The 16537-nt window shown below is 34.6% G+C and overlaps 1 protein-coding gene across 1 annotated transcript in view; it reads left to right on the top strand.

Moving 5' to 3' along the window:
• SYCP2 (synaptonemal complex protein 2) overlaps positions 1–16537 on the top strand; it is a 121984-nt gene that overhangs the window by 25177 nt on the left and 80270 nt on the right. The window contains exons 14-15 of the mRNA XM_069072515.1: positions 1620–1768; positions 3823–3897. Coding sequence (XP_068928616.1) covers positions 1620–1768; positions 3823–3897 — 224 coding nt within the window. The remainder of the gene's footprint in view (positions 1–1619; positions 1769–3822; positions 3898–16537) is intronic.

Here is a 16537-nt window from a genome sequence, read left to right as displayed (position 1 = left end):
AGTAGCTTGCTATATCCTGAGAACTGAGGATTTAATGACAAAAACAAAATGGTTCACACCTTTAAAGAGATAACATTCTAAAATGAAGGGTGGGTTGAATACAACATAATAATAACTCACATTTGTACAGTGCTTTAAAATTAACAAAGTATTTTCCATAAATCAATTCTGTTAGATAAGTAGGTAGTGCAAGTATTTGTTTATTAGTTATTCCCATTTTACAGATGAGAAAATTGAAGTACCAAGAGATTAAGCACGTGGTTATACAACTAATGAATGTTTCAGATGCCATTTGAATTCATAGCTTATTCCAGGGCTCTGTCCATTGCACAAAATGGGCTCTGAGAGTCTAAGTGAATTGTTCATGATTTCACAGCTAGTTAGGTGTCTGAGATGGGATTTGAATTGAAGTTTCATAATTCTAGTTTAAGAGCTCTATTCTTTATACTATGTAGTATACAGTTAAGATAATTTGAAGAAGCACAGACAATTAACCACTGTTGAGTTCAGAGAAGACATCCTGGAAAATATGGCACCTGAACTGAGTCTTGAAGGAAGATAAACATTGTGAAAAGCAGAGATAATGAGGGGGACATTCAAGTAATGGAGGATAACTGCATGGGACAGGAGATAGCTTTATTTAGAGATGGAAGAATTTGATCATTTCTTTTATGATAATAGCAAATATGTTTTTCTTCCCTCTACCAAATGTATTTTGTTAAACCTTATCAATTAAAAATGGTAAAAATCAACTTGATGTATATAATTGTATAGTATAGATAAAATTCTTGTTAATTTTAAAGGTATGTTTGGGAGGATCTTAGGTTATAATTTGGGGGGTTATGGATGGGAATTTTGTACTAATGACCATGAGTTACATAAAATATAAAAAACTAGGCCTAAGTAGGTAGAGTACTTCCAGTTAGGACTTGGGTATTACAAATAAGGCAATGACCTTCAAATGCCTTGGTATAATTGTTGGCTTGACATCTTATTGTGAGCATTTTAAAGAAATATTTTCATTTTAAGTGTGGCCTAAGGATGACAAAATACTAAGAATAATAAGTTAATTTTAAAATAATTATTCAAAGGGTGGCTAGGTGATGCAGTGAATTGAGCACCGGCCCTGGAGTCAGGAGGCCCTGAGTTCAAATCCAGCCTTAGACACTTAACATGAAAACTAGCCATGTGACCTTGGGCAAGTTACTTAACCCCAATTGCCATCCAAAAAGCAAAAACAAAAAAATTTATTATTATTCAAAGTTATTAATATAAGAAAATTTTCACAGATAGATGTAAATTCTTCAAGTTGATCTGTAAATTTATAATAAACTATAAATATAGCACATAGATTTGGTACAAAATTTGATAGAAATTTTGGCAGATTTTATTTTTCTTAATAAAGATTAATTTTATCTATCATGAACTATTCAATAAAATATAGTTCATTATTAGCCTCTAGAAAAAGAAGATTCACTTTGACCTTAATATTTTCAATTTAAACCAGTTTCATTTGTTCCATTGATATGAGTGGATTCTCTTTCATTTAGTGTAGTCTGTAGATGAAAATATATAATTAGGTAAATATATATTAATAAATTTGTTTTATTTTTGAATAGTGAAAGATGCTAAGAAGCTATTAACTGTAATTCTGAAAAATACAATGAATGTTGGTAACAAAGAAGGAGACCAGCTGCTCCTGTATTTTGATCCTTCACTAGAAATCAGTGATGTGACAAAAAAAATTTATGGTGCAAATAAGTATAGGGTAAGTTCTGTCTTATTTCTCATAACTTTTCATATTACTTACATGATATAGAGATGTTCATTTTCATGTTTCAGTTCATGATGTTACTGTCTCAAATGTAGTTAATGTGGCACTTTAGAAAGAGTTCTAGATTTGGAAGAGACTGTTTGAATATTGGCTCTAACATTAACACTTGTATAACCTTGAGACACTCTCCTATCTCAGTTTTTTTATCTGTAGAGGCATTTGTATCAGATAACATCTAAATTTTCTAGCTCTAAGTCTACGATACAGTTATCCTTTGATATTATGTAGTAATTAACAACTCCATTTGCCCAGACCTGTAAAATATCAGTAGTCTTAGCACCATCACCAACCAGCTGTTTGATATTGGGAGAGTTATTTAATATTTCTGAAATTCAATTGCCCCATCCATAAAGTGAAACATTTCTATTAGATCTATGGTCTCCAAACTGTTTTAATCATAGACCCCTTGTCAGTAAGAATTTTGAAAACAAGGGGCGGCCAGGTGGCTCAGCGAGTAAGAGCACTGGCCCCAGTGTCAGGATGACCTGGGGATCGAATCCCGGGTGGGCTCAGATACTTAGCACCACACCCAGAAATAACTGGCCGAGTAACCTTGAGCAAGTTACTTAAACCCCAATTGCTTAAAAAAAAAAAAAAGAATTTTGAAAACATACTCTAAAATGTTCTATGTTATATCTGTATAAAATATTTTGATGTACTTGTCAGTTATATGTACTGTACTACTCTACTAATAATGTACATTTGTAAAAACATATACACATTTTTAAAAGATGAGGCACAGATGAAATATTTTATCCTAAAGTCAGTAGGAAGCCCCTGGAGTTTATTGAAGAGATAAGTAACATGGTCAGACCTATGTTTTTGTTAAATCACTTTATCAGGTGTGTAGAAGATGGATTAGAGTGGAGAGAGTTTTGTCTCAGGGAGAGTAGTTAGGAGTCTACAGTAATTCTAGGTGAGAGGAGATGCTGTCCTGAACTAAGGTGGTAGCTGTGTCATTAGAGAAAAAAGGTTTGAGAGATCTTGTGGAGGTAGAAATGATAAAATTTGGCAGCCAATTTAGACTTGAGTGGCAAAAGTGAGAAATTGAAAATGACATTACTAGGTAAATTTATCCACATACACATATATGTACATATAATATACATGTATGTCCTTTATACTTGAAAATGATGCTATTGATTATTCTCTTTGAACATAGATTTAGCCAAAAACCCATAATTTTTATCTTCATTATTTTGTACTTTTGTGTTAACTAATATTTGATTTCAGCTTCATCTAACATTTACAATAACTGCTGTAGCCAGCCCCAAAAGGTATTGTTTAAAATATTTATCTTTTTTTTTAAGCTGCCACTGTTAATTTCATCATATAATTGTTACCAGAGGCAGTTAGGTGGCTTGTAGTCAATAGAGTACTGGACTAAAGTCAAGAAGACCTGAATTCAAATCCAGTCTCAGACACTTACTAGCTGTGTGACCCTGGACAAGTCACTTAACTTCTCACTGAGTTACCACATATGTAAAATGGGAATATAGTACCTACCTCCCAAGGTTATTGTGAGGATCAAATGAGATAATAACTATAAAGCACTTAGCACAGTACCTAGTGATTTTTAAATATTATTGTTGTTGTTATCATTATCATTATTATGAAACTCTGGGCCTGGAGTCAGGAAGACCTGAATTTAAATCCAGCATCAAATACTCACTAGCTATGTGACCCCAAGCAAATAACTTAATCTGCCTGAGTTTCCTCAACTGTAAAATGGGGATAATAATAGTACCTACATCCCAGAGGTGTTATGATGAGCAAATGCAATAATATTTGTAAAGCATTCTTGCTAAATGCTCACTGTGTACCTTCCTTATAATAGGTACCTAATAAATGCTTGTTCTTTTCCCTTCCCACCTGGGTATCTAGTGCTCATATTTTTTTTGCACACGTGTCTAGCAGAGTTGTGTAATAGGCACTATAATTGGAAGAATTAGCAAATATATCCCAACTTTTAATCATTTTTGTCATAGGGGTTTACCAAGAAACAAGCAATTTCAGTTGCTAAAACAGCAGTGCATATCATTTTTGATGAAAGTGGATCACAGGTATTTTTCTTGCTTATTTATTAATTTTATCATTGAGTTGTATTTTTTTTCCAGGTAGTGGGTTAGTAAAATATCGTCCAAAAAAGATGTGACAACATGGTATAGTAGATAAGTGTCCTGACCTTGGAGTCAGGAAAACGTTGATTAAGGTCCTGCCTGTGATGTATGTGGACATTATTACTGGGCACTGTCATAGATATCTCACTAATACAATAGGTTATAGACTAATTACTGATCTGTATCAGTGGAGGGAAAGTCTGTACTGGGAGTTCCCTACACTTCTAGAATCACAGGTCCAACCCTTCTCTCCTCCCTCAAAAGATAAAGAACAAAATTTAACAGTCAATATGAGTTCTCACACCAATGAAAGAATGATGTGACTTGGTAGATGAATGGCTAAAGAAAAAAGAGAAGATTTTGACTGATGATAGGCATGAGATTAATCTGGATTTAGCTAAATCAACAGTAATTGAAAGAAATAGCTATGGAACATATAAAAGTAGCAACTGAGACCTCTGCTGCTAGTGTTTGTGTGTAAACTCTTACAATATAGATTATTTATCTCTAAAAATACCCCCTGCCTCACTAATGTATATTAGTGCTCTATGAATTGTCCAACATTATTATTAAAGATTGTTTTGCAATTGTCAAGGTAGAATTGAAATAATCTGAGATATATTATGTATTCTTAGGTATGATCTTTCTTGTCAAACTTGGTTTCTTAAAGGGTTTTGCAATTCTCTTGTTATAATGTTTTGAGTAATAGTTCATGAGTAGGTAGTTCAAGGGCAGCAATTATTTTTTTCAGTGAATATTGATCTTTAATAAAGTTTTTATAACTTCCATTCAAATTGATTTCTCACGATTAATTCATCTATATATAATTTTAACAGCTTTTAGTTTCCTTATATAATTTGCTTCTCCAAAGTAGTTCTAAAAGTCATTGTACTCTTAGATGTTTTGAAGATTACTTGAGTTTCTTATATACTTATTTGAAAATATTATTAATTGTAACGTTATTTAGTAGTGTTTAAAGTCTTTTTTTTTTCAGCTTGCCCAAATATAGAAGTTTCTACACGTTTCATTTTTTGCTTGGATGTGTGACCATATATTTTTTAAAAAATCATAAGCAAATCTCTTTTAGAACCTGTTATATATGTTTCCATATATAACATATCCTGTGGTCAGTTGTCCATTAACATTTCTTTAGTCCCTGTCCTAATTGTTATTTTATCATCTTAATATACATATATAATATGTTATATATGTATATTATATAGTATATATGTGTACATAACATACATGTTATATATCTTTATAGCTTATATTATGTATATTAATATATGTATATTATATATGTAACATATATATCTTTATATATGTATCTTTAATTGGGAAAGTTATTTTTAAAAATAGTTTTTTAAAATCACAGATTTTGTCAACTCTAATTTATCCACAGTGTTGGAGGGGAGTTGTCATTATACTGTATAATTCCAATGAATTATGCAGAATCATTTATAAATGACTTTTGAAATATTCCTTTGATTTTAAATTTGAAGTGTGTATATGACAGTCAGCATCAAAAAAGGGGACGGGCAACTAGGTGGCACAATGGATAGAACACCTGCCCTGGAGTCAGAAGGACCTGAGTTCAAATGTAGTCTCAGACATTTACTAGCTGTATGACCCTGGGAAAGTCACTTAATCCCAATTGCCTCCAAAAATAAACACATTTTTTTTAAAATTTGGAATTCATAGTACTTACCTTAGAACTTTTTTCTTCTTCTACGCCATGGTAGGAATAGAGAAAATTACCTTTAAGATGGTTGTAAGACAGTATGCTGAGGTTAGTCCTTTTTCAAAATTTTCTGTTGCTGACTCACATTATCCTTATTTTCAGATTAATTTCACAAAAAATTATTAAGTATCTCAAAAGCCAGTTTGACATAGTAGAGAGGAGGACCTACCTCATCTTCTGAAGAAAAAAAGGGGGAAAAGAAGGGGTAGAGGGAATACACAGAAAGGTTTTGAAATGTGGTAAAGACATAAAGGAATTGAGTTGACTTTATTTCTCCCTGAATAATGATAAGCTAGCATAGTAAGTAAGTAAGCTAGATAGTAAGTTTATAAAGTACTTTATATGCATTATCTCCTACTGTTATCAGTCCCATTTTACAGATGAGGGAAACTGAGGCTCAGCATGGTTAAATGGCTTAATTTGAGTTATAGAACTCTTGTCTGATGTAAGATTTGAACCTAGGTCTACCTGACTCTAAGACCATCGTCATATGCATTAATCTGTGCTCTCTCTCTCAGGATGTGGGGAGGTTATTTGTAGACAGAAGTAAATATGGGAGAATTTTTGAATTTGAAAAGTTGTTTTTTAATTGTTATTATGATGAATATGAGGAGTCAGTAAGAGGTAAGTAAAATATTTTTTTTTCTCATTTGAAAGAAAGTTTCTTGAGGACAAGTTACTATTTTTTTCACTTGTCTGTATCCTTAGCATTTAGTACGGTTCCTGGCGCACATAGTAAGGGTTAATAAATGCTTATTAATTAACTGACTAAAGCATTATAGAATTTTAGAATTAAAAAGAACTTCATCAGTTATCTAGTTTAATGCCTATAGAAAAAATACTTCCAATTATAATACACAAGTCAAATTGCCATCCAGCTTTTCTTTGAAGAATACTTCCAGTGATAGGAAATCTATTACCTCCTATTGCAACCCATTCTACTTTGAGATAGCTCTAATCATTAGGAAAGTTTTTTTTTTCTTTTTTCCCCCCTTCCTTACATCAAGTTCCTAATTTGCCTCTTTGCAACTTTGATCCATTGTCACTAGTTCTGTCCTATGGGACAAATAGGACAAGACAAATTCTGAACACCTTTTATGTACTTGAAGAAAACTATTCTGTTCCTACTTTTCCAAGTTAAATACTTTTAGTTTCTTAAACTGAATGTATGACTTGGACTTAAGAACCATCATCATTCTAGTTGCCTTTATCTAAGTATTCACCAGTTTATCAATGTTTTTCCTAAAATTTGGTGCTCATAATTAATCACAGTATTCTGGTACAATGGGGGAAAAAAAAAACATTTAGCTCTGTATTTAAAAACCCTCGGTTCAAATTCTTCCTCTGATGCTTATTGGTATTGTGACCCTGGGCAAGTAGTTTAACTTTCCTGGGCCTCAGTGCCTACTTTTAGAGTGAGGGAAGTTGATTGTATATCTTCTGAGGGCCCCTTTAGCTTGAGATCTATGGCCCTATGAAATTATGAATACAAAAGCTGTGACTCTCATAATGCAACCCAAGATCATATTAGCTTTTTTTTTGGCTACCTTATCACTGTTAACTCATATTGAGCTGATTGTCCTTCATTTTTAAAGAGGATCAACATGATGTCTCTGTTGGAGTCAAGGTATGGCATGTCTAGCTGTGGCTCATTAGACCAGTACAAACTCAGAAAGGAGGGAGAAAAAAAGTTTGGAACTCAAAATCCTGTCAAAGTGAATATTGAAAACTATCATTGCATATAATTGGAAAAAATAAAAACCTGTTATGTGAGAAAAATTAATAATAAAAGGAGAGAAAAAGGTCTATTTTTCCCCTGTAGCATTATATCCAATTTTACTGAGTAATTCTTGGCTATAAGCCCATATCTTTTGCCTTTTGGAATAATACTTTCCAATAATACTCTCCATTCCTTTATGGTGGTACCTGCTAATTATATGTGATCCTAACTATGGATACATGGTACTTGAATTCTCTCTTACTGTTTGTTTAACAGTATTTTTTATTTGACATAGAAACTGAATTTTGGCTATTATATTCCTGGGAGTTTTCATATGGGGTTTCTTTTAGGAGGTGACCCACAGATTATTTCTATGTCTACTTTGTCCTCTGGCTCTAAGATCTTCTCTGTTTTCTTTTAATGTTTTTATTATTTATTTATTATTAATTTATTTATTGAAATACTATATCTAGGCTGGTTTTTTTGGTGATGGTGCTCAGAAGTCTATTTATTCTAAATGGTATCTCCTCAACCTGTTTTCCAGGTCACTTGTTTTTTGTTTTATTTTTCATGAGATACTTCACATTTTCCTCTTTTTTCAGTCTTTTGACTTTGTTTAATTATTTTTTGATGTCTCATGAAGTGATTAGGTTCTTTTTGGTAAATTTGTATCTTCAAGGAACAATTTTTTTTAGTAAGGGTTTGTGCCTCTTGTTATTACTATTCTTGTTAACTGCTATTCTCTTTTTCCTATGTTTCTTTCCTAGCTTTCATTTCCTTTCCCATTTTTTCCCTCATTTGGTATTTAAAACTTTTTTTTAACCTTTACTTTAGCTCTTCTGGAAATTATTGTTGAATCTGTGTCCAAGTTGAATTTTTCTTTGAGATTTTTTAATAGATGTTTTCAAGTCATTTTCTTCTTCTAGGTTAGTGTCTTGGGCAGTTGGTGGCTTAAGGATAGAGCTCTGGACCTGGAGTCAGGAAGACCTGAGTTCAAATTTGGTCTTAGACACTTACTAGCTATATGTAGCTATCTGACCTCAAGTCACTTCTTTTTTTGCCTCAGGTTCCTCATCCGTAAAATGGGGATAAAAATAGCATCTACCTTCCAAGGTTGTTTTTGAGGTTAAATAAGATGATAATTGTAAAGCACTCAGCACAGTGTTTAGCACATAGGAAATGCTATATAAATAGTACTATTATTAAGCTTCTCCCATCATTATAACAGCTCTTTATAGTGACATTCTCTCTTTTTTGTTTACGCATTCTTTTTATTTACATTTGGACTTTGGACCTTATGTCAGTGCTGGATTCTGTGTACTTCTTGGCATTAATGTCTATTATCCTATATCCTTCTCTTTTCATAGCTCTGGGCAGGGGCTTCCAAGATTTCACTGTACCCAGAGTGATGCTCCTGGGAGAGATCTGCTTCCTTCCTTGTCTGAGATCTGCAGATTTCTAATACAATTTTGTTCTGTCAGCTTATCCATTGTTGGGAGTTTCAGTAGACTTCTGGAGGACTCTTAGACTCCTAGGAGACTTTGCAACTTCAGAGCAGGCTCTATTTTGGTCTAAGACTCTTCCCTCGTTATTATACTGCAGGCTTCCATGATGGGCTTGAGGCTAGAACTGAGTCCCAGCTCTGCTTCTGCAAACAGTGCTACACCATTTATGGTTTGTTTCTTGAACTTTTTCTTTGCTCATATAGGACCTATGCTCCCAAACACTACTATGGATCTGTGACACAGAACTGGATAGTGGGAGACAGCCACCAAATGACACAGATTCCTGTACCATGACTAGTTCAGGAGTTGCTTAATATCTCTTCCTGCTCTGGTACCTAGTCTTCAGTCTCTGAGTACTAAAATGCTCCTTACTCTTGGACAAATCCTGTCCCCAGTGTCTGAAGATGTCTCTGTCTGTTGCCCTAGCCTGGAAAAATGACTCACTGACTTTTGCTTGAGTTTTCTGATCAGAATTAGGTCTGGTGCGTTTTCTAGGTCTTTGTGGCTTCTATACATGTATCTTTGATCCCCTCCAGGGCCAGCTCTTTAACCTTTTAAAATATAAGTTGACTGGTGAGTTCTTTGCACAACTACCTTAGTTTCTTTGCACAATTTCCTTCTTTCTTTCATTATATTTGCTTCTATTTATGTTTTTAGAATTTGATTCTTGTTTTCCATCCTTATTTGGACAACTTCCCCTGTAGAATAGAATCTTGCCTGTCTTTTGTCTGAACCTTCTGAAGTAGACTCTTATCAAATTTGGGGTTTATGGCAGACTATCTCCTGACTTTCTTCTCCCTCTCCTGAGGTTCCCATTACCCACCCCAGTAACCCAAATTAAACCCCAAATAAGCCCAAATTAGAATTCCCTCTTATTAGTTTCTCTACTTTTTGAAAGATGAAATTATCATTAAGGCAAATCAAAAAGTTAATTGTTCCACTTGTGGCAAAGAAAGATCTTCAACAGATTATTGTAAAGTTTCCCATTACTAATCATGCCTTTTCTGTGCCAGGCTTGTGATCTATTTCTTGAAGTTAGCTTTACTTTTTTTTCTCTGTGTCAGGGATCTTTTTACATATATGTGTGTGTATGTATATATATATATATGTACACACATGTATGACAAAATAACTGCTTTTTGTGACTCCATTAATCTTGATCCAGATGCCCTCTACCATGTTTCCTGGACAAATATGCCTCCTTTAATATATAGGAATATCCCACTGTTCCTTTTTTTTTCCATATGCTCTTATATAAAACATAGTTCCGTATTAGTACCAGTTGTGAAAGAAGAAATAGATCAAAAGGAAAAAAAACACATAAAAGAATAAAGTAAGTGAGAAAAATATACATTGATCTGCACTTAGAGTCCATCACATCTTTATCTGATTGTGGATAGCATTTTCCTTAGTGAGTCTTTTGTATTTATCTTGGATCATTGTTTTGCTGAGAAGAGCTGAGTCATTCAATTCATAGTTGATCATCACACAGTGTTGTTGATAATGTGTACATTTTCCTGATTCTCCTCTTTTCATTTTGCATCAGTTTGTATAAGTCTTTCTAGGTTTTTCTAAAATCTGTCTTTTCATCATTTCTTATTGCACATTATTATTCCATTATATTCATATACTACAGCTTGTTCAACCATTCTCCATTTGATAGGCATCCCCTCTGTGAAGTTAAGTATGAACAGCTCTCCAGAGAACAGCTGCTGTGAATAGCTTTAAGGGTCTGATTACATAGTATAGTGAACTCTATTTATTCAACAGTAAACTAAGGCAAAACATTCGCAGAAACCAAAGTACAGCATTCACAATGATATAGTATAACAAATTATCACTAAAGTGGCCACATAGTTTTAAATAAAAGATATAATTTACTAAGTCCTAATTCAATCATCCTTAAGGAGCAATCCTCCTTAAGGGACACAAAGTACAAAGGTCAAAGTTTTCCCACCCCTAGGTCACATTGTCTTAATCTCTCAGTCAAAAGTCTTCTTCCTTCTTGATTAGAGACTGGTTTCCAATCATCCTTAGGGGTACAATGTATAAAGTACAAAGTTCTTCCACCCCTAGGCCACGGTAAATCATTATTTTCTCAGTCAGCACTAAGTACCCAAGGAAAGGTCTTTTCATCTTGGCTCAAGGCTGGCTCCCAAATTCCATGGTTCTTCCTCCATGGGTCCAGCTCTTGCTTGAATCTACCCAGCTGTCACCTGGATTCACAGGCAGGCAGCTCTCAGCTCCTCTTCCAGTTCCTCTTCCAGCTTCCATTCCATATTGAAGCTCATAGTGTCCAGTCCGCCTCACTTCCATCATGATTTGTGTTTCTGGGAAGGCAAAGCTTAACAGAGCCAAAACAACATTCACACACATTGTCAGCACTATCATCAGTTCACTGTCTGCCTGAGAAATCAATCCAGACCCACAAACAAGGTCTGAGAACTCAATACAAATCATCAGCATAGTCCCAGGACCTCTGAAACCATCCTCCAGGACTTCTGAAAAGAGACAACAAGAAAATCCTCTTTCAGGGCTTCCAGTAAGGTCCCAGGGCTTCTGTACAAAGTATTATCAACACAGAACAGACAAACAGTGCCAGCCACCATGAGTATTCCCTTCTCAGTTCTGCTCTCTCCCATCTTGTGCTTCTCTTTTTATATGGTCATTAGCTCCTCCATGTTCCACCCACCTCTTACATCCTTCCTGTTCCTGTCTTTGGCAAGTCCTTCCCACTGTGGGTTTCACAAGTTCTGTTTCTTAACAAAAACTTGATATAATCATGGGCAAGGCTCAACTGAAACAAGGAGCCAAGTACTTGTTTACTTGCCATTATACCTTCAGTTTCCAATATTTTGCCATTAGAAAAAGGTGGCAATATATTTGCACATATAAGTCCTTTTCCCCTTTTTTTAATCTCTTTGGGATACAGATCTAGTAGTGATATATTGCTGGATCAATTGCTGGTTACTCTTTGGGCATAGTTCTAAATTGCTCTTCAGAATGGTTGAACCAGTTCACAACTCTTCCAACAGTTACGTTAGTGTCCCAATTTTCCCATATCTTCTCTAACATTTATCATTTTTGTTTTTTGTCATATTGGCCAATCTGGTAGCTATGAGGTGGTACTTCAGAGCTGTTTTAGTGTTTTAGAGCACTTCTTCATATGCCTGTAGGTAGCTTTTGTCTGAAAACTACCTTTTCATGTTCTTCGACCATTTATCAGTTGAGGAATGGCCTGTATTCTTATAAATTTGACTCAGTTCCCTATATATTTGAGAAATGAGCCCTTTATCAGAGACACTTCCTATAAATACTGTTTCCCAGCTTTTTGTTTTCCTTCTAATCTTGGTTGCATTGGTTTTGTTTGTAATGGAAGCTTTTTATTTTAAAATAGTCAAAATTTTCTATTTTACATTTTGTAATGCTTTCTAGCTCTTGTTTGGTCATGAATTCTTCCCTTCCCTATAGATCTGACAGGTAGACTTTTCCTTGTTCTTCTGATTTGCTTATGGTGTCACCCTTTATGTCTAAATCATATACCCATTTTGACCTTATATTGGTATATGGTGTGAGATATTGGTCCATACCAGGGGTGGGGAACCTGCATCCTTGAGGCCACGTGTGACTAACTAGATCCTTTGGTGAGGCCTTTTGCTTGAGTCCAAGTTTTACAGAGCAAATCCTTTTATTAAGGGGATCTGTTCTGTGAAGGTTGGACTCAGTCAAAGGTCCACACTTGAGGACCTAGAGGGCCACATGTGACCTCAAAGCTGCAAGTTCCCCACCCCTAGACCTAGTTTGTGTCCTATTTGTTTTCCAGTTTTCCCAGCATCTTTTGTCAGATAGTAAGTTCTTATCCTAAAGGCTGGGGTCTTTGGATTCATCAAACACTAGGTTACTGTGGTCATTGACTAGTGTTTTATTTACCAAATTTATTCCACTGATCTACCACTGTTTTTCTTAGCCAGTATCAGATAGTTTTGATGATGATTGCTGTATAATATAGTTTGAGATCTGGTATTGCTAGGCCACCTTCCTTTGTATTTTTTTTCCCATTAATTCCTTTGATTTTTTTTTTTTAAGCAATCGGGGTTAAGTAACTTGCTCAAGGTTACACGGCCAGTTATTTCTGGGTGTGGTGCTGAGTATCTGATCCCAGATTTGATCCCTAGATCATCTTGACACTGGAGCCAGTGCTCTTACTCGCTGTGCTACCTTCCTTTGATATTCTTTACCTTTTGTTCTTCCAGATGAATTTTGTTGGGATTTTTTTTCTAACCCTATCAAATAATTTTTTTGTGGTTTAATTGGTATAGCACTGAATAAGTAAATCAGTTTAGGCAGAACTATCACTAGCCATGAACAGTTGACATTTTTCCAATTGTTTAGATCTAACTTTATTTGTGTGAAAAGTATTTTTAATTGTGTTCATATAGTTTTCGGGTTTGTCTTGGCAGGTAGATTCCCAAGTAGTTTACATTTTGTAAAAATTCATTAATTTCGCCTAGATTGTCAGATTATTGGCATATGATTGGGCAGAATATTTACTAATGATTGCTTTAATTTCTTCATTGGTGGTGCTTTCTCCCTTTTCATTTTTGATACTGGATATTTTCTTCTTTCTTTTTTTTTAAGTCAAATTAATCAGTGACTTATCTATCTTATTGTTTTTTTTTTATAAAACCAGCTCCTAGATTTATTTATTAGCTCAGTAGTTTTTTACTTTCAATCTTAACAATTTCACCTTTGATTTTGCTCAATTGGAGATTTTTAATTTGTTCTTTTTCAAGTTACATGCCTACTTAATTTATCTGTTCATTTCTATTTTGATGATATAAGAATTTAGAGCAATAAATTTTCCCCTAAATACTACTTTGGCTACATCCCATAAATTTTAGTGTGTTGTCTCATTGTTATTCTCTTTAATGAAATTATTGTTTCTTTGATTTGCTGTTACTAATTCTTGTTTGTTCTCTCTTTCCTTTCACCCTTTCCCTCTTCATCAGTTTACTTTCATCAGTTTCCCTCTTCATTAGTTTACCATCTCCCTGATCTTCCTCCCTTCTGTCAGTCCCCTTCTTTACTTAATCTCCTCCCCTCCTATTTCCCTGTTGGGTAAGGTAGATTTCCATATTCAATTGATTGTGCATATTATTCCCTCTTTGAGCCAGTACTGATGAGAGTATGGTTCAAGTAATGCCAATCACCCACCCCTCCCCTCTTCTCCTCCACTGTAATAGGTCTTTCATTCCTCTTAATGTGAAATAATTTACTCCATTCTACATCTCCCTTTCTTCTGCATCCAGTGTACTCTTTTTTCTCATCCCTCAATTAATTTTTTATATAATTTCCTCAAATTTACCTTATACCTGTAACCTCTTTGTGTATACATAGATACTATATAATCTAGCTGTACTATTTAGTGATACTGGGTTTGGGGTTTTTTTTTTTTTTGGCTTTTTGGAGGGCAGCTGGGGTTAAGTGACTTACCCAAGGTCACATGGCTAGTAAATGTGTCACATGTCTGTGGTCGGATTTGAACTCAGGTCCTCCTGACTCCAGGGCCGGTGTTCTATTCACTGTGCCACCTAGCCACCCCATGATACTGTTTTTAAGAATTACAAATATCTTCTTCCCATTTAGTGATGTAAAGAGTTTAACTCTATTGAATCCCTTACATTTTCTTTTCCCTTTTTATCTGTTTATGCTTCTCTTGGGTTTGGATATCAGAGATCAAATTTTTGGTTTAATTCTGACCTCTTTATCAAAGTTTGAAATCTTTCTATTTCATTGAATGGCCATTTTTTTTTCACTTGATACTTTGAACTTAATTTCACTGGGTAAGTGATTCTTGCTTGTAGTCTTGGGTTCTTTTTTGCCCTCTGGTTCCATCTACCATTCCTTTTACCTATCCTTTTTCTTTTGAATAAGGTATACACTATCAGTGCTACATCTTAGCCTCCTGCCAAGTCTCAGTAATACCTATGTTATCACATTCCTCTACTTCACCAATCATCCCAATCCCCCCTTAATTCTAGTGCTCTTCCCTCTGTTGATTATTTGTAATTCTTCCTGTATATAGCTTGTTGGTAGATAATTGTTTTCATATTTTCTTCCCCATTAGACTATGAGCTCCTTGAAAGCAGGGAATGTCTTTTATCTTTCTTTGTTTCCCCAGTGCTTAGCACAATGCCTGGCAAATAGTAAGTGCTTGATAAATGGGCAACGAGGTGGTACAATGGATAAGAGTGCCAGGCAAGTCACTTAACCCTCATTTTGCCTCAGTTTCCTCATTTGCAGAATGAACTGGAGAAGGAAATGGCAAATCATTCCAGTATCTTTGCCAAGAAAACCCCAAATAGGTTACAAAGAATGATTGAACAACAATAAATGTTTATTGACTAACTCCAGTAACTTATTATTATAACCTCTAAGATAAATTGAAGGTCCTCTGTTTTGATTTTAAAGCCCTGCACAACCTGGCTCCAACCCATCTTTCTAGCCTCATTGGACATCACCTACCCCTAACACACACACACACACACACAGAGTAATCCATTCAAATTGGCCTTATCATTGCTCCTCATACTGGACAGTCCATCTCTCATTTCCATTCCTTTGCCCTGATTATCTCATGTATCTGAAATGTACTACATTCTTACCTCTGCCTCGCAGAGTCACTCTCTTCCCTTTAAGACACAGTTCATATATCATATTCTGCATAAAACCTATCCTGATTCTCCCAATCCCAAACTATCTTATATTGGATTACTTTGTATATATTTCTGTTTATTAGCTTTACATTTATGTTTTATAGGTTTTATTTTTATTTGTGTTTTCTATTAGAATGTAAGTTCTTTATGAGTAAGAATTGTTTTTTTCTCTTTGTTTCCCATCAGAATGTATTCCTCTGGACCAGGGGTGGGGAATCTGTGGTCTTAAAACCACATGTTTCCCTCTAGTTCCTTAAGTGCAGTCCTTTGACTGAATTCAAACTTCACAGAACAAATCCCCTTAATAAAAGGATTTGTTATGTGAAACTTGGACTCTGTCAAAAAGCTGTACCTGAGGACCTAGAAGTTCATGTGTGGCTTTGAGGCCACAAGTTCCCTACCCCTGTGAGTCTGAACTTTTCCATTTTGCCTACAGAAATCTCTACATCATTTCTTTTTTTAATTAAAATGTTGATTTTTAACATTCTTTTCTTTTAAAATTTAAAATTCCAAATTCTCTCCTTCCCACTTGCACTGAGAGAACAAGCAATATGATATCAATTGTGCAAGTAAGTCATATAAGATGTTTTATATTTCCATGCTAGCCATGTTTCAGAAAAGAAGTAAGAAAAATAAAGTGAGAAAATTATACTTCAATTTGTTCTAAGAGTTCATCAGTTCTTTCTGAAGATGGATCATATTGTTTTCATCATGAATCCTTTGGAATTGTATTGAGTCATTGTATTGATCAGAGTAACCAAGTCTTTCATAGTAGATCATCATTACAACATTACTACCACTGTGCACAGAGATTTCAGTTCTTCTCACTTCACTTTGCATCAGTTCATGTAGCTCTTTATTTTTTTTCTGAAACTCCACCCCCCCCCCCCAATTATTTCTT

The sequence above is a fragment of the Petaurus breviceps genome, unplaced genomic scaffold (assembly GCF_028583685.1).
Source record: "Petaurus breviceps papuanus isolate PSGF00001 unplaced genomic scaffold, PetGlider_PUasm1.0 90847, whole genome shotgun sequence".
NCBI lineage: Eukaryota > Metazoa > Chordata > Mammalia > Diprotodontia > Petauridae > Petaurus > Petaurus breviceps.
This window is presented reverse-complemented; position numbering and strand designations above follow the sequence as displayed.